The sequence below is a fragment of the Dipodomys spectabilis genome, unplaced genomic scaffold, assembly GCF_019054845.1.
Source record: "Dipodomys spectabilis isolate Male_0828 unplaced genomic scaffold, ASM1905484v1 ptg000175l, whole genome shotgun sequence".
Classification (NCBI taxonomy): domain Eukaryota; kingdom Metazoa; phylum Chordata; class Mammalia; order Rodentia; family Heteromyidae; genus Dipodomys; species Dipodomys spectabilis.
In genome coordinates this window covers 9403824-9422512 of record NW_024870852.1, presented here as the reverse complement: position 1 = coordinate 9422512, position 18689 = coordinate 9403824, and the positions used below count along the sequence as shown (strand labels likewise).

The window sequence follows — 18689 nt, the reverse complement described above, 5'->3', positions numbered from 1 at the left end:
CTTCCGTGTGCCCGGTCTTGCTTCTCTTCACAGATATTCATGCTAATAAACATCTTGCACTGTAAGTTCAGTCTCTTTGTCTGCTTTGGGGTGAACCATGTGTAGCATAGAGGGCAAGGCTAGACAAAGGGAGTTGGGTCACTAACCTGGTTATGTCAGCCAGGATGCCTCAGGCCTCTCTTCCTATCTCAAAAGAAGCCAAGTCTCTAACCTTCAACACCCTCAGCACCACTTTTGCTATTGTCTCTTTCTAAGTCTGCCCACCAGACAGACAGCAGCCACTAGGAACTACAGCCTTCCCCAAACCCAGAGCTCTGCCCATTCACTTCAGCAGCTACCCCAGTCAAGGCCAAAGGACATGATCAAGGAGGCTGGTCTTCTGCTTGACTTGCAAGGCAAATGCCTGGCTAGAGACCATACTGGAGCCTTTGGACCTTAGAATAGCCCCCTACCTCTGTGGGCTTTAGTGCCTCACTGGGAAAGCCTGGGGCAGTCTTGTTCTGTTCCTTCCATTTCAGGTCTGAAAGGTGGGGAAGGTACCTACTCATAGGGACGCTGGAGACACCTGGTGGCTGATGAGTAGAAAGTACGTCTGTGCAAGTGGAGATGGGGGGTGTTGTCCCACTCCTCTCCTCCCAGGAAGTCATGGAGTCCCTGTTGGCTCCTGTCCCTCAAAGGTACAGTATAAGTTCTCTTGGTTCCAAGGCTTCATAGGAGGCCCAGCGCTGATGGCTCATACCTGTAATTCTAACTGCTTTGGATGCTAAGATCAGAGGAATAAGGTTTGAAACCAGCCCAAGCAGAAAAGCCTGCAAGACTCCATCTCTAGTCAAACCAGAAAAAAAGCTAGGTGAGAGGTATAGCTCAAGTGATAGAGCACCAAGTGAGCAAATGGAAGGCCCTGAGTTCAAACACCGTATGGGTAAAACATCCATATACTGACACATTGACTGACTATTATGTAGCAGATCAACAAACAGTTGCTTAAAACATCACCCAGGGGTTGTTCAGTCTGAGGTGTTCAGAGAGGTCAGGTGTCCAAAGACACAGCTGAACCTCTGCAGGTTCTCTTGGACTGACCTGCAGTCCTTGATGATCCTCAGTATCCTTTAACAAACGCCTGTAGTTAGGAGCAGAATTTAGTTCTGCCAGTTATAGGACAGAAATGCCTGTGTCCCTGGTGCCGCGTTTTGTATATGTGTGTGCCAGTACCGAGGCTTAACTTGCCATCCTGTCGCTGCAGTTACTGGCTCAGAATGAACTGTCCCCAAATATATTGTAGTGAATAGATACCACTCAGGGCCTAGTGCTTTCACTTGGCTTTTTCATTCAGGGCAGGCCCTTTGCCACTTGAGCCATACCTTTTCATCCAGCTTTTTTCTGGTTAATTGGAGATGAGTCTCCAGGATTTGTCTTCTCAAGTCTTTGAACTGGGCTCTTCAGATTTTCACTTCCTGAGTGGCTAGGATTATAGATGTGAGACACCAGTGCGCTGCTTTGGCGATGGCTTGCTAACGTGGCTCTAAGTTCGCTGACTTTCTCCCCTTTGGGGTGGGCTGCCCTTCCTTCACCTGCACCTCACTGTACCCTTGTAACAAAAAGGATGCAGCAGAGTGAGGCACCAGTGGCTCATGCTTGTATTACCAGCTACTGAGGAGGCTAAGATCTGATGATCCAGGTCATCTCCAATTCACCACCAAAAAGTGGGAAGTGGAGTTGTGACTAAGTGGTAGAGCACTAGCCTAGAACAACAACAACAACAACATATTACTGTTACATCTGGGACAGAGCTCAGATCCTGAGTTCAAGCCCCAGGATCAGCACACCCGAAAAGAGAAGTGAGATTCGGGGTTTTCAAGGCTGAGTAATTCCCAGCCCCCACACTAAGAGGCCAACAAGTCTAACTGCCATGAGGTGAGCAGCCCAGGCTATATGGGAGATACCTGTGGGGGCTCCAGTTGACAATCCAAACCTGACACAGATACCTCCAGGTGACTCCAAGCCCAGATACCGCCAGGTGACTCCAGCCCTGTCCTTTACCTCCCTCCCAGCTTTTGGAGTGTCTTCCCAGCTGAAGCCCAGCCATCATGGAGCAGAGATGACCTGTCCTTGCTGTGCCTTACCTGGATTCTTGACCAGATCTATGAGTGGAGGGGTATCATACTACTTATGCTAATAAGGAACAATAGGGAAGGCAGTATCAGGTGCAGGAACCAAGTTTCTAGACAACAAACAGTGAATGGGAAGAAGGGCCACCGTAGCTGCCCTGGCAGTTGTCCGGCGGTGGGGGATGATGTGCAGGTAGCCCCTGGAGCATGTGTGGCTGCTAGCCTAGGCTTTGTCATTGTAGCCCCAGGATGTGAGCATGCATCTCAGGCACCCAGCCCTGGGGCTCTTTTGAAGACACAAACTTGACGAATACTGAGGACCTTTCCAGGTTTCCCATTTACCCTCAGCCTTCAGGAGTTCAAGACCTTTTTGCAGTTGATTCCTTTGCTCTGTGTGTGTGTGTGTGTGTGTGTGTGTGTGTGTGCACGAGCGCATGTGTGAACGCATACGTGTGCTTGCACGCGCACGCATAAACAGGCGTGCTGGTACTAGGACTTGAACTCAGGCATGGACAACTGTTGCTTAGCATTTTCACTCAAAACTGAGGCTCTAGGACTTAAGCCACAGATCACTTCTGGCTGTTTGGTGGTTAATTGGAGTTGAGTCTCATGGGCTTTCCTGCCCGGGCTAGCTTTGAACTTGGATCCTCAGATCTCAGCCTCCTGATCTGCTAGGATTATAGATAGGTGTGAGTCACAGGTGCCAGTCCCTTTTAGCTTTTTTATAAACTTACCTGCAGCTATGGGCTGCTCTCCAACTCTTCCTCAGGCACACCTGCCCATTCCCAGAGATCATGTGCTCCGATGCTGTTTGTTCCTGCTCTTGTTGAGAAATCAGAGGGGTCTTGGGCTCATTCCGCAGCCCCCTTAAGACCTCAGTTTCTCCCAACCTTGCACTTAGGTGGTTGGATTAGGAGTCTTCATCAGCATGCCTAGCTTGGCATCCAAGGCAGCCCAGGAGAGGAAGCAGAGGTGTTTGCAGGCAGACCTGCCTGGTTCACTTCTACGTTGCCTGGTGATGGATGCCAAGTGGCTCTCTCATCCTTTCGGGGTTTCTTAGCAACCCAGTTTCTCACTCTCAGTTGATTTGGGGGTTTCCTTTTAACTAAATGTCAAGTTCTTTTTCTGTTCCAGAAAGCCTGAAGCCAAGGGTCTCTATGGAATCCTGGACACAACCCCAGAATGAAAGAAGCCTGGTATGGGGCAGTGCAGGATTTGCTGTGTAACTTGGAAAAGCTGCCTCTGTGGCGATCTCAGGCTCTGGCCGTCTGCCACAAACTCTTTAGGGTTTTCCTGCTTCTCTTGTGTGTGTTTGGTTCAGTTGCTGAATTCAGCCTTATATCAGTTAGTTCTTGTCTGCAATCCTAGCTACTCAGGAGGCTGAGATCTGAGTAGCAGTTTAAAGCCAGCCTGGGGCAGGAAAGGTCTGTGAGACTCTTATCTCCAGTTAACCAGCAAAAAGCTGGAATTGGAGCTGCAGCTCAAGTGGTAGAACTCAGCAACCTTGAATGAAAAAGCTAAGGGATATAGCACCCAGGCCTTGAGTTCAAGCCCCAGGACTGCTCCCACCCCACCCCAAGGAAAAAGAACATTTTTATTTTTTTTAATGTTTTTTTTTTTTTTTATTGTGGAAATACTGTACAGAGAGGTTACAATCACATGAACAAGGTAATGGGTACATTTCTTTTTTTTTTTTTTTTTTGTCGGTCGTGGGGCTTGAACTCTGGCCCTGGGCGCTGTCCCTCAGCTCTTCAGCTCAAGGCGAGCGCTCTACCACTTGAGCTACAGTGCCACTTCCGGTTTTCTGGTGGTTTATTGGAGATAGGAGTCTCACGGTCTCTCCTGCCCGGGCTGGCTTTGAACCGCGATCCTCAGATCTCAGCCTCCTGAGTAGCTAGGATTACAGGCATGAGCCACCAGCGCCCGGCAGTGAGTGCATTTCTTATCAAGCATTGTTGCCTCCTCCTTTGTTTTTCCCCTACCATCCCTTCCCTCCCATCTCCACAACTTCATCCCCCCCCCCCAACATTTTGATTTTTAAAAACGTGGTAAAATGCATATAATGAAATGTATAACTTTAATCATTTCAGGCATATCATGCAGTAGCATTAAAGATAGATAGTCACACTATTGAGTAGATCAGCACCATGCACCTCCAACACATTTTTTTTCCTCTCTTTATTTTTTTTTTCCTTGGGCCTTGAACTCTGGTCCTAGACGCTGCCCCTAAGCTCCTTTTTGCTCAAGGCTAGCACTCTACCACTTGAACTATAGCACCACTTCTGGCTTTTGGAGATGAGTGTCATGAACTTTCCTGCCCAGGTTGACTTTGAACCATGATCCATAGATCCCAGCCTCCTGGGTAGCTAGGATTACAGGCGTGAGCCACCAGCACCCAGCTTGGCTGAAAACTTGATCTTCGTGCCCCAGACTTGAGAGTGCCTGGATTACAGGTGTGAGCCACCATGCCCAGCCTGCAGCACAGGTATTTGTTTGTTCTTAATATTTCAAGGAATCAATCACCATACCATTTTCCATAGCATCTGTACCATTCTACACTTACCAGGCTCATAGTTTCAGGCTGGGAAGGTGGCTCAGTGGTACAGTTCTTGCCTGCATGCATGAGGCCCGGGGTTCGATTCCTCAGCATCACATAAACAGAAAAGGCCAGAAGTGGTGCTATGGCTCAAGTGGTAGAGCGCTACCGTTGAGCTGAAGAGCTGAGGGACAGCACCCAGGCCCAGAGTTCAGGCCCCACGATCAACAACAACAAAAAGAGTTCCAGTTTCTCTATTTCTCCAATATTTCTTTTCTTCTTTTTCTTGGACAGCAGTTATCCTAATGGGTGTTAGTGATTAGGACCAGTCAGGCCGAGACCATCACCAGCCCATGCTTATGAAATCTTTGGCTTGTGATTTCTTAGGTTTCTGCTTCATTTGACTCTTCATTTTGTGTACTTGAACCACGCCCCAGGGCTGGGCTAGGTGGAACAGGTGCTTAGGGAGTGCAAAAGCCCTGGCTTCCCCTGCCCTGCCCCCACCAAAATCAAATGAAACCAATAAACCTCACCACCCGAAACTGTTATTGTTGGAGACAGGGGCTCATTATGTGAATTTGGGATCTTCCTACTTCAGCCTCCCAAGTGCTGAGATTACAAATATGTGCTTACCACACCCAGCTTTAACAATGTAGCTAATTTTCTTTTTTTCTGGTATTGGGATTTGAACTCAGGGAGCTCTCTTGGTCCTCTACCACGTAAGCCACATCTCCAGTGCCTCTTTATGCTGGATTGTTTGGAGATAGAATCTTTTATTTTTCTTTTGTCGATTGTGGGGCCAGAACTCTGGGCCTGGATGCTTTCCCTGAGCATTTCAGCTCAAGGTGAGTGCTCTACCACTTGATCCACAGCACCACTTCCGGTTTTCTAGTGGTTTATTGGAGATAAGAGTCTCTCGGAGATATAATCCTAGCTACTCGGGAGGCTGAGATCTGAGGATCACAGTTCAAAGCCAGCCCAGGCAGGAAAGTCCATGAGACTTTTATCTCCAATAAACTACTAGAAAACCAGAAGTGGTGCTGTGGCTCAAGCAGTAGGGCGCTTGCCTTGAGCTGAAGAGTGCAGGGAAAGCTCCCAACCCCAGAGTTCAAGCCCCACAACCAAAAAAAAAAGAGTCTCACGGGGAGTTTCCTGCCTGGGCTGGCTTTGAACAGTGATCCCCAGATCTCAGCCTCCTGAGTAGCTAGGATTACATGCGTGAGCCACCAGTGCCTGGCTTGGAGATAGAATCTTGTGGGGTTCGCTGCAAGGATTGGCTTTGAGGCACAGTCCTCTATATCTCAGCCTCCTACATAGCTAGTATTACAAGTGTGAGCCATTGAGTGTGTGTGTGTGTGTGTGCACGTGCACGAGCTGGTACTGGGGCTTGACCCCTTTCCACTTTCCTAGGCTTTTTTCCTCAAGACTGGTGCTCTACCACTTGATCCACACTTCTACTTTGGATTTTTGCTGGTTAGTTGGAGATAAGAGTCTCACATAGGGGCTGGGAAGGTAGCTCAGCGGTAGAGTGCATGCCTTGCAAGCATGAGGCCCTGGGTTCGATTCCTCAGCACCACATAAACAGAAAAAGCCGGAAGTGGCGCTGTGGCTCCAGTGGTAGAGCGCTAACCTTGAGTTGAAGAGCTGAGGGACAGCGCCCAGACCCAGAGTTCAGGCCCCATGACCAGCAAAAAAAAAAAAAAAAAAGAGTCTCACAGACTTTCCTGCCAGGCTGGCTTCAAACTGCAATCCTCAGATCTCAGCCTTCTAGGTAGCTAGGATTACAAGTGTGAGCCACCAGTGCCCAGTTAGATTAACAATCTAAATTGCTTTTTCCTGTTTGTTTGTTTGCTTTTTTATTTTTCTTGGTATGGGTGCAGGAACCCAGGCCCTTATACATGCTAGCAAATTGCTCGACCACTGAGTCAAATCCCCACACCTGTTGTTTTGAGACAGTGCTTGTTACGTTGCTAGTTTCAAAGCCCTGAGCTCAAGCCTCAGTGTCAGGCTGAGGTGTACCTGGCTATACTGCTCAATGCATTGTTTCTAGTCAGCTTTCTTACCCCAGTGTGCTCTTATTCTAATAGCTGCTCTCCAGAGCAACAGGTGCAAAATCACACTTCTAATGTGCTCTGCAGCTGCAGTCTTTCATTCACCTGAGTCGGTGTATGAGCAATTCTTCACTGAAAGCTTTTTACACTCCAACCTCTCACTTTGATTGATTTTTACCTCTGGGGTACTTTAACCCATAGAAAGGGAAAATTTAAATTGATGTGGCCATACCTTTAATCTTTGCCCTGGAGCATTTTCACAAATTGATGAAGTTTTCTATGCTGTTTTGTTTTATTTATTTATTTATTTTAAATAACTTTATTGTTGCCTGGGCCAGTGGCTCACACCTGTAATCCTAGCTACTCCAGATGTTGAGATCTGAAGATCCTGGTTCAAAACCAGCTAGGGCAGAAAACTCCCTGTGAATCTCTTTATTTCCAGTTAACTACTCAAAGATGGGAAGTAGTACTGCTCAAAGTGGTAGAGCACCAGCCTTGAGCAAAAGAGCTCAGGGAAGCGTCCAGGCCCTGAGTTCAAGACCCAAGATGGACAAAAAAACAAAACAAAGCAAAACAAAAAAACACTTTATTGTTATTATTAAACTGTTATACAGAGGGGTTACCACTTCATAAGTTGGGTAATTTTTAAAATTTTTATTGTCAAGGTAATGTACAGAGGGGTTACAGTTATATAAATAGGCAGTGATTGTATTTCTTGTCTAACTTGTTACCCCTTCCCTCATTTTTCTCCCTCTTTCTCTCCACCCCCCCAACCGCCTCCCATGAGTACAATTCTTTTGTTTGTTTGTTTGTTTTTGCCGGTCATGGGGCTTGAACTCTGGGCCTGGGCACTGTCCCTCAGCTCTTCAGCTCAAGGCTAGTGCTCTACCACTGGAGCCACAGTGCCACTTCCGGCTTTTTCTGTTTATGTGGTGCTGAGGAATCGAACCCAGGGCCTCATGCTTGCAAGGTATGCACTCTACCGCTGAGCTACCTTCCCAGCCTCGTACAATTCTTTTTGGACAATGTTACCCCTTCATTTTCTCCCTTAAAATTGTTCTTTCTGTTGTTGTTGTGGGACTTGAACTCAGGGCCTGGGCACTATCCCCGAGCTTTTTTGCTCAAGGCTACTGCTCTACCACTTGAGCTATAGCTCAACTTCTGTTTTATTTTCTTTTGTTTTGTTTTTTGTCAGTCGTGACACTTGAACTCTGGGCGTGAACGCTGTCCCTCACCCCTCAGCTCCAGGCAACCGCTCTACCATTTGAGCCACTGCACCACTTCCAGTTTTCTGGTGGTTTACTGGAGATAAGAGTCTCTTGGAATTGCTGCCAGGGCTGGCTTTGAACCGAGATCCTCAGATCTCACCCTCCTGAGTAGCTAGGATTACAGGCATGAGCCTTTGGCACCCAGCTTCCACTTCTGGTTTTTGAGTGATTAATTTGAGATAAGATTCTCATGGAGACTTTTCTGCCCAGATTGACTTTGAACCACCATCTTCAGATCTCAGCCTCCAGAGTAGCTAGGATTATAGGCATGAACCACCAGAACCTGGCTCTGTTCTTTTTTGTGTTGTTTTGGTGCTGAGGCACAGTACCCAGAATCTGGCATATGCCATGAATATATTGTTATCACTGAGATATTTGCCAGGCCCCTTCATCTTGTGATCCAAAAGCATGATTTTTTTTGGGTGGGGCTTGAACTCAAGGCCTGGGCACTGTCCCTTAGCTTTTTTTTTGGGGGGGGGGGTCTGGTCGTGGGGCCTGAACTCTGGGCCTGGGCGCTGTCCCTCAGCTCTTCTCCTCAAGGCTAGCGTTCTACCACTTGAGCCACAGCGCCACTTCCGGCTTTTTTCTTTTTGCTTATGTGGTCCTGAGGAATCGAACCCAGGGCCTCATGCATACAAGGCAAGCGCTCTACCACTGAGCCACCTTCCCAGCCCATCCGTTAGCTTTTTTTGCTCAAGGCTAGCACTCTACCACTTGAGCCACAGCACCACTTCCAGCTTTTTCTGTGTATGTGGTATTGAGGAATTGAACCTAGGGCTTCATGCATGCTAAGCAAGCAGTCTATCACTAAGCCACATTCCCAGCCCTCCAGCCTTTTCTAGACGTTAACTGGAGATAAGACTTATGGGCTTTCCTATCTGGGCTGCCTTAGAGCCTTGATCTTCAGATCTTAGCTTCTGAATAGTTAGCATTATAGGCGATAATCACAGGTACCTGGTGTAATCCAACATTTTTTAAGTTCCTTTCTCATGTTTTTGAAGATTAATTATCACAGCACATGTAAATGTGAGTGGTTCAATTACCTGTTACTCCAACCCTTTTTTTTTGTTCCCATACTGGGACTTGAACAGAGAGCTTGGGCACTGTTCCTGAACTACCACTCCACTTTGAGACACAGCTCCATTTCTGACTTTTTGGTAGTTAATTGAAGATAAGAATCTGACAGACTTTTCTGCCTAGATTGGCTTTGGATCATGATCTGTAGAGATCTCAGCCTCCTGAGCAGCTAGGATTACAGGTGCATGCCATCCACACGTGGTCTACTACCGCTTTAAAAAAATTGTAGTAGGGCTGGGAAGGTGGCTCAGTGGTAGAGTGCTTGCCATGCATGCATGAGGCCCTGAGTTCTATTCCTCCACACCACATAAAAAAGCTGGAAGTGGCGCTGTGGTTCAAGTGGTAGAGTACTTGCCTTGAGCTGAAGAGCTCAGGGACAGTGCCCAGACCCATGACCAAAAAAAAAAAAAAAAGTTGTAGTAAAAGCAGGGCACCAGTGGTTCATGCTTGTAATGCTAGCTATTCAGGAAGCTGAGATCTGAGTATCGTGGTTCAAAGCCAGCCCAGGCAAGAAAGTCTGTGAGACTTTTTTTTTTTTTTGTCAGTTGTGGGGCTTGAACTCTGGGCCTGGGCACTGTCCCTCAGCTCTTCAGCTCAAGGCTAGTGCTCTACCACTTGAACCACTGTGCCACTTCTGGTTTTCTGAGTGGTTTATTGGAGATAAGAGTCTCCTGGACTTTCCTGCCCGGGCTGGCTTTGAACCGCGATCCTCAGATCTCAGCCTCCTGAATAGCTGGGATTACAGGTTCCAGCCACTGGAGCCTGGCTGTGAGACTCATCTCCAACAAAGTACTCAAAAAAAGACAGAAGTGGTGCTGTGGCTCAAATGGTAGAGTGCTAGCCTTAAGCAAAAAGATGCTCAGGGACAGTACCCAGGCCCTGAGTTCAAGCACTGAGAATGGAAAAAAAAATTGTAATTAAATACAAAGTTTGTCTTCAGTAACATTTCGTGCATGTACAGTGCTTTAAACCATCATTATTTCCAGAATATTTTCTTCACCAAAACCAATCTTATAAACAGGAGCTCACCCCGCTTTCCCTCCTCCAATTGGACTTGCCAACTAGGTATTTCATCTCAATGGAATCATATATGTGGATTCTTTGGTGGGGGGGAGGGTCTCAGTGTCTCAGTGTGTTGCTCAGGCTGGTCTTGGACTCTGACTCAAATGATCCTCTTGCCTCAGCCTCCTGAATAGCTGGGACAACAGGTGGCACATGTCCAGCCTGGACTTATTTATCTCCTTTACCCTTTGACACCTCCTGCTGAACTACAACCTTCCTCTAAATAGACCCCTCTTGTTTTTCTCTAAAGCAAGGTATCAGATGCCACTTACTAATATCTATGCTACTTACCAATAAAATAATGAGTAATCGTAATAATGTGAGCCTATGCCAAGAACTTCGAACCTCTCATTACATGCATGTCTCATTTCATTTGTTAAACCCCCCCCCCTTTTTTTTTTGGCTGTGGGGCTTGAACTCTAGGTCTGGGCACTTTCCCTCTGCTCTTCAGTTCAAGGCTAGCGCTCTACCACTTGGGCCACAGCACCACTTCCGGCTTTTTCTATTTATGTGGTGCTGAGGAATCAAACCCAGGCCCCATGCATGCAAAGCAAGCACTCTACTGAGCCACCTTCCCAGCCTGTTGAACCCCTTTGAGACATAAATTACTTCTCTCCATTTTATAGAAGAGACTGAGGCTCTGAGTGGCTAAACCACATCAGCTGTAAGTGGCAGAACCAAGATTCACACCTGGATCTCTTCACCTGCAGAGTTCAGCTCACAACTATCACACGCTCTCTCTTCCCAGTGGGAAGCTTCCCTCCGTCCCAGAGGACACCAAAGTCCTCTTTTGCTGGCTCAAGGTCAGCCCATCCCCCTGTACACTTGACTTCATCTCTCTCCATCACTTCTAGAAACTCATTCAACCCTCCTCCATGGAGTGGCTTCTTCCAACACAGGCAGTTAAATAAGCACTGTAGTGCACATAAAGCACTTCAATACATGAAGAGCATCATGCGTTTGTGGCTGTGTTCAGTAAATATTTACTGAGCCATCTACTCAGTCCCAAGCACTATGGGAGGCAGCCCCTTCTTGCAGGCCTCATTCTTCCCTGTGTCTCCCCCTCCCCCAACCCCACCCCCCTCCAGAACAGGGAAAGGCAGAAGAGTTGTTCAAACATGCATGAAGGCTTGTTTGTGTGCTATGGTTTCTGGTAAGATTCCAGAGAGATACAGTGGCTTTCTTAGGATCACACAGCAACTGTGTGAGCAACTGGACAGGCATGAAGTTGCCTGACTCTCCACAGAGGTGGCAGTTGGCATGCACGGCCAAGGTAAGACTTGGGGTAAGCTGGGCGCAGAGTCCAAAAGGCATATTGGCTCTTTCCAAAGGGGAGAGGGTGAGACTCCCCAAGATCTCCCTCATCGCCCCACATTCCAACTCCCACCTTAGAGTAAGAGGGACTCAAAGAGGAAAAGACTGTCGAGAGTCCTCGGTGAGGGATGGGGGTACTTCCCTCCCTGGAGGAGAGGGCTTTTCAGAAGGTGCTAGTGGGGCAGAAAGCGGTGAGCTCCGATGATGTGGGGACCTGGGAGGGTGGTCGGGCTGTGAGAGCAAGTGCTCAGATGGGGGCTGTGATAGAGGGGGGCTCTGAGCGGAGGTGCGGGATTCCATAGTGGGGGGGATACAGCGAGGAGGCTTAGGAGGGGGATAAGCGGTGGGGCCGAGGAGTGGGGGGAACTTGGGTGTCGAGTTCCAGGCCCTACTTGAGGGGTAAGGGTTATGGGGTCTCCATGAGAAGCCTGGGGTCTCAGAGAGAGAGAAGTGGGCTCAGGAAAGGTTCCCGGTGTTGGCTGAGAAGGCAATCCGCAAAGCCAGCCCCTGGGGGGAGGCGGGCGCCCCCTCCTTCTCCCGCCCCCATATCACCCCCCGCCCGGGACTGCGGCGCAGGCGCGAAGCAAACCCACTTTTGCTGTGTGCGGGCTCCAGCCCCAGCTCCTGCTCGCTCGCCGGAAACAGCAGGCGGATCGGATAGGTGAGCTCAGCCCCCCGCTCCGCGCCCGACCCCTGCGCCGCGGGGTCTGCGGCTGCAGCAGCCCCACCTCCTCCCAGAGCTCCGGCTCCGGCTGGCCCGCCTCGGGCAGGACGTCTGCGCCCGGGCCTCGGGCTCTGGGAAGTCGGGGGGGGGGGGGGCGAGGGGAGGTGTGTGTGGGGGGGTCCCAGGGAAGTAGAGGGGACCGGGACAGCATCAGGCCTAGCGCCCCTCGGCACCGCAGGGTTCATGGACCTAGGCGAGGCTTCAAAAGCCAGATCCCCCTACACCTGTCGAAATCCCCATGTCTACTTTGCCCTGCCTCAGTTTCCCTCTAGGGAAGGGTCGTAATTAATTTCGTCTAAAGGAGGCATGTTCAGATTAGGGGGGGAAAATGGTGCTGTAGGGAGGGCCTCCCCCGGCGGGGAAGGACTCCTCTTCTCCCCGCCCGGGCAGCGTAGGGCTCAGGGGTGGGTGGGGGGCTATCTGGGGACGACAATACCAAGCGGTGCGGAGACGACAAATTCTACCCATCTTCAGGCCCTCGGGCTCGTCACCTCCTCCCTGCTCCTCCTCCGCAGTGCCCCCCCACCCCGACGCCGCAGCCCCCTCCTCTTCCCGCTCCCTTTCCACCAAGCCCTTCCCCCCTCCCCCCCCCCCCCCCCGCTGCGGGCGAGGGACCTCCCCTGCGGTTCCCATGGCAACCCGCGGGATCTTCAGCATCCTCCCCCTCCTAGCCTCCCCTCTCACCCGCTAGACTCCTCCCGGCAACCCTAAAATTGAGGGGGAGGGCCCAGACCAAGGGGGCGGGGCCAGGCCCAGGGGAACGTCGTCAAGGTCACCTTCCTTCTCCCGAGGCGGCGAGACTGATTGATTACATACATTTGGGGCGGGTGAGCCGTGAATTAAAGGGGAGCGCCTGTCTCGAGCCCACACTCCCCCCCTCCCGCAGTCCCCTCTACGCCCCCCTAACCTGAGGTCTCCCATTAATGCTTGCTGCTCCTTCCCAGATCGCCCCTGGGGCGCTCATTCATTTTTCTGCACCCGGCATCCCCTGCGCATCTGCTTTGGGGCAGCCGCCGCGCAGGCCACGCCCTCTTCCACCTCAGTGGCCACGCCTCCCCCGTCGCGCTGGCTCCGCCCCCACTCCCCACCTGATCCCTGCTCCAACCCTCTGGCCACCTCCTTCTTCTCAGTCTTTAGCTCCTGCCGTTTCCAGCTCTGTCACTACACACACACACACATTCCCCTTTTTCCTCTTCCTTCCATTTAACTATGAAGAGGATAGAAAGCCTCGATCGGGCTTTATCAACAAGCAAGGAAGGCTGTGTACTTGTGTGACTTGGAGGGTTTCCAAGAAACACTCCCAAATGTGTGTGCATGTATCTCTAATATGTATGTGTACATCTGTGTGTTTACATATGTATTTGTGGTGTGTGTCTGTGTGCCTGCCTTTGTATGTGTGTGTGTGTGCGTGTGTGTGTGTGTGTGTGTAGTAGGGGAGTTCTCTGTGCTGCCTGTGCCAGTGTCTCTAGGCAGGAATGAAAGCCACACTGACTGGCAGGGAGAGAGGCTGGGATGCTTCTTACCCTTCAGAGCAAGCACACTTTTTATTTTGTTGGAATCTGCTCAGAAAGGCTGAGGCCCTGATGCAGGAGGGTGGGGACAGACCCCAGTCTTTGGTTTGAGCCCTAAAAGGCAGATCTCCTATCCCCCAGGCTTCAGGCTCTTGGTCATGAACAAAGGGTTCTTAAGTGTTCTTTTTTTGTGTGTGGGGGGTCCGGTTGTGGGGCCTGAACCCTGGGCCTGGGCGCTGTCCCTCAGCTCTTCAGCTCAAGGCTAGCGCTCTACCACTGAGCCACCTTCCCAGCACCCTTAAGTGTTCTTTTTCTGTAAGTCTAGCATCCCTTAATTCTGAGGGCCCTTACATTTCACCTTCTATGGAATGATTAAATCTTTGGAGGCTATGGAGAGAAATCCTTTTGGGCCTTGGAGACTTCAGCCCACTGGGCAAGAGTCAGCTATGATAATACTCCCTAGGAGAGGCTCTGAGGGGAGGGAAACATAGGATCTTTCACTTTTGGGCTAGGGAGCAACCAAGAGTTCAGAATGGAAATGATGGCAAAGGAATTTCAGTAATTATTCCAGGAGCTACCCTTAGCAGTAAACACAGTGAGAGAAAGTGGTAGGCCTGGGGCTCCGATCTAGAGTCCCACATTCCAGGCACAGGGACCTCCACAGTAAGCTCACACAAGGCTCACTGGTCACTGGGCGAAGCACTCAGGGATCTGCTCATTCAGAGTACTCAGGGAAATGGAGAGAGAGATCTGGAAGGCCTGGCTGGCTCGTGAGGGTGGGGCATTCGGGGTGAGAGGAAAATAAGGCTCCCACTGACCCTCTGGCAGCTGCATCTGTGCCCACAGGGATCCATGATGCTGAGCTGCAGCCGTTCCTGTGCTTGTAGCCATGGCAGCAATGCTGAGGAGAGCAAGTGGTATGGAGTCCGCTCCTATCTGCACCTCTTCTATGAAGATTGTGCAGGAACTGCTCTCAGCGACGACCCTGAAGGACCCCCAGTCCTGTGTCCCCGCCAACCCTGGCCCTCACTGTGCTGGAAGGTAAGACCAGAGGGGTTCCTGTGGCTTTATGAGGACATAAGACTGGATTTAGGACTCAGAAGACAGAAACAAAAACAGATAATGATGTAGTAAGAAGTCCTGCACAGGGCTGGGAAGTTGGCTCAGTGGTAGAGCGCTTGCCTTGCATGTATGAGGCCCTGGGTTCGATTCCTCAGCACCACATAAGCAAAAAGAAAAAAGCCGGAAGTGGTGCTGTGGCTCAAGTGGTAGGGCACTAGCCTTGAGCTGAAGAGCTGAGGGACAGCGTCCAGGCCCAGAGTTCAGGCCCCACAACCGGACTCAAAAAAAAAAAAAAAGAAGTCCTGCACACTTAAGCAACAGAAAACCCAACTCAAACGAATTCTAACAATAAAGCTCATTTTCTAGGAGAGGCAAGAGATTAAGGGCCTGCAGGTAAAGTTTGATCCAGAAACGCACCCCCCCTTTTATTTTTATTGTGAAAATACCTTACAGAGGAGTTACAATTACATGGACAGGATAATGAGTACAATTTTTATCAAGCATTGTTGCCTCCTCCTTTGTTTCCCCTTCCCATCCCTTCCCATCTTTCTCCCCCTCCCGCCTCCCATCTTCCCCACCCCTTTTTTTTTTTTTTTAGTCAGTTGTAGGGCTCTAACTCAGAGCCTGGATGTTTCTGGCTGAGCTCTTTTGCTCCAGCCTAGGACTGAAGGAAGGGAGGATATTCCATGTTCCTGGCTGGGTAGTAAGACTCAATATTGTCCAGTCACTTCTTCCCAACCTGATCCATAGATTCAACACAATGCTAGTCAGAATCCCAGCAAATTGGTTTTTTTGTTTTTGTTTTTGGTCAGTCATGGGGCTTGAACTCTGGGCCTGGGCACTGTCCCTCAGCTCTTCAGCTCAAGGCTAGTGCTCTACCACTTGAGCCACAGCGCCACTTCTGGCCTTTTCTGCTTGTGTGGTGCTGAGGAATCGAACTCAGGGCCTCATGCATGCAAGGCAAGCACTCTACCACTGAGCCACCTTCCCAGCCTCCCTGCCCCCGCCCCCTGCAAATTGTTTTGTGAATATCAACAAAGATAGCCAGAAATTAAAAACATGTTATCAGGCAGGTATAGTGGTACACACCTGCAATTCCAACATTCCAGAGGCTGAGACAGGAGGACCAGGAATTCTAGGACAGCCTGGGTTACAGAGGTACCAACTTATACACAAGAAGAGAGAGGAGCCGGGCACCGATGGCTTACACCTATACTCAGGAGGCTGAGATCTGAGGATTAAAGTTCAAAGCCAGCCTGCACAGGAAAGTCTATGAAACGCTTATCTCCAATTAACCACCAGAAAAACCGGAAGTGGTGCTGTGGTTCAAATGGTAGAGCACTTGCCTTAAGCTGAAGAGCTCAGGGACAACGCTCAGGTCCCGAGTTCAAGCCCCACAACTGAGAAGGAGGAGGAGGAGGTGGGGTGAGGAGGAGGAAGGGAAGGAGGAGGGGGAGAAGAAGAAGAAAAGGAGGAGGAAGAGGAGGAGAAGGAGGAGGAGGAGGAGGAGGAGAATTGCAGTTCAAAGCCAGCCTAGGCAGGAAAGTCTGTGAGACTCTTTTTTTTTTTTTTTTGTCGGTCGTGGGGCCTGAACTCTGGGTCTGGGCACTGTCCCTCAGCTCTTCAGCTCAAGGCTAGCTCTCTACCACTAGAGCCACAGCACCACTTCCGGCTTGTTCTGCTTATGTGGTTCTGAGGAATCGAACCCAGGGCCTCATGCAAGGGAGGCAAGCACTCTACCATTTAGCCACCTTCCTGGCTCTATGAGACTCTTTTATCTCCAATTAACCACCAGAAAACCAAAAGTGGTGCTGTGGCCCAAAGTAGTAGAGCACTAGTCTTGAATACATAAGCTCAGGAACAGCACTCAGGTCCTAAGCTCAAGCCCTGTAATCGACCAAAAAAAGACTTCTAGGACGAGGTATGTATTTATATATTCTAAGTAGCACTCCAGAGAATCTTGGGATCTTGAGCTTGAGGCCAGCCTGATTCATACAGGAAAAAAAAAATCTATGTTTAAGCACTGTACTAGGCTCTTGGGGGCACAGAATTTAGGAAGACCTGGTCCTTGAAGAACTCCTAGCTGTGGTCTAGTCATTCAGCAAGCATGTGCAGACAACAGATAAGCTCAGTTATAGTCTCTGCACTCGTAGGGCTCTCAGTCTATAGGAACAGACAAACATTACGTTGCTAGGAACTAAAATGCTTTTCCAAGTGTGCTGTGAGGTGGATGACCTGAAGGATAGGTGGGCACAAAGTGGGACACATGCCCAGACTGTAGGTATCCTGGAAAGTGTCCCTAAGGAGGGGGGTTTGGGATGAGACCTGAGGGTACTTAGGTGGAGGCAGGAAGAAAGGACAAGGGAATAGGATAGAGCCCAAATAATGGTAAACAGACTTAAGGTCAGCTGGAAAAAAGTCACTGCTAGGTGGGAGCTGAAAAGAAAATTAAGAGGCTTCAAGATTCCAAACAGAGTCAGGTGTGGTGGTATACACCTGTAACCCCAGCACTTGGGAAACTGAAGCAGGAGGATTGTGAGTTCAAGGTCAGCCTAGGCTACATAGCAAGATCCTTCTTCAGAAAACCAAACCAGAATAAACCAACAAGGAAGGATTCCATGATTGTTTCTGCAAATCCCACGTGCGATCTCTGATTCCCATTCTCTCTGTCTGTCTCTCTCTGTCTGTCTCTGTCTGTCTCTGTCTCTTTCTCTCTCTCTCTCTCTCCTCCCCTCATCCCCTCTTTCTCTTTTGGTCAGTCATAGGGCTTGAACACAGCGCCTGGGTACTATCCCTGTGCTTTTTTGCTGAAGGCTAGAGCTCTACTACTTTGAGCCACAACTACACTTTTGGTTTTCTGGTAGTTAATTGGAGACAAGAGTCTCACGGAAACCAGGTGCTAGTGGCTCACGCCTGTAATCCTAGCTACTCAGGAGTCTGAGATCTGAGGATTGCGGTTTAAAGCCAGCCCGGGCAGAAAAGTCCGAGAGACTCTTATCTCGAATAAACCACTCCAAAAACTGGAAGTGGCGCTGTGGCTCAAGTGGTAGAGTGCCAGCCCTGAGCTGAAGAGCTCAGGGACAACACCCAGGCCCAGAGTTCAAGCCCCATGACCGACAACAACAAAAAAGAGTTTGCCTTTTATTGCAAGTAGGATCCAAGTGGCTCCTTAGCAGGGAACGCCAGCTGACCCTGCTGCCTCCTTTCTGTCTGCCTCTCCCCAGATCAGCCTGTCCTCAGGGACTCTACTCCTGCTGCTGGGTATAGCAGCCCTGACCACGGGCTATGCTGTGCCCCCCAAGATGGAGACGGTCAGCGATGGCAGGTTTCCCACGCTGGATGTACGGGCAGCCGACTACAACCGGGCCCTGAGCATGTGCCGTCTGGCAGGCACGGCACTCTGCGGGGCAGCCGGAATCCTGCTGGCTGCCTGCCTCTTCTGGGCCATGACCGGCTGGATGAGCCAGGACCCCAAGGCCGAGCCCTTGGACACCGAAGCCGACAGCCACGTGGAAGTCTTCAGGGATGAGCCCGAGCAGCTGTCCCCCATCTTCCGTGATGCCAGCGGTCAGTCTTGGTTCTCCACACCTGCCAGCCCCTTTGGGCCATCTTCTGTCCAGACCATTCAGCCCAAGCGGGACTCTTGAGCACAGAAGCTCGAGGAGGAGCCCGAAGCCTTCACCCCAGCACACCTCACTCCCTCTTCATCCCCCCCAACTTCTCCTTTTGCAGGACCCTTCTATCCAAGCCCCCAGAAGGCCCAACTCTGGATCAGTTCTGGAGCCCTAATCCAGCCCCTTCCCCAGGAATAGGATCCCAACCATCCAAGATGCCATCCTCTCTCAATGCCTCCCCAGACTTCCCCCACCCCAAGCCCTTTGGTGGCAGAGAACATTTCCCTCAGCCTCTCCCCACTCTTTCCTGTCTGTGTCCTTGATTGAGTCCCTGCCCTTTCTGATCAGTTCCTCCCTTCTCT

At 50.2% G+C, this 18689-nt stretch overlaps 1 protein-coding gene across 2 annotated transcripts; it reads left to right on the top strand.

Annotated features, from left to right (window-relative positions):
* The first annotated feature begins 14503 nt into the window (after positions 1 to 14503).
* Positions 14504 to 18360, top strand: Nrsn2 (neurensin 2). 2 transcript variants are annotated; one of them, XM_042694806.1, is made up of 3 exons: positions 14504 to 14692; positions 17938 to 18032; positions 18165 to 18360. In XM_042694806.1, the coding sequence occupies exons 1-3, from the start codon at positions 14504 to 14506 to the stop codon at positions 18358 to 18360; spliced, it is 480 nt and encodes a 159-aa protein (XP_042550740.1). The 2 variants fall into 2 exon arrangements, with proteins under 2 accessions (XP_042550740.1, XP_042550739.1); XM_042694805.1 differs by having other exon boundaries at positions 17938 to 18360.
* The last annotated feature ends 329 nt before the right edge of the window (positions 18361 to 18689 follow it).

Excerpts from the sequence above, each read along its gene's own strand:
- Nrsn2 (XM_042694805.1), top strand. The coding sequence starts at position 14,504 with ATGATGCTGAGCTGCAGCCGTTCCTGTGCTTGTAGCCATGGCAGCAAT. Across the intron at positions 14,693-17,937 it reads GGCCCTCACTGTGCTGGAAG|ATCAGCCTGTCCTCAGGGAC; the intron begins GTAAGACCAGAG and ends GCCTCTCCCCAG.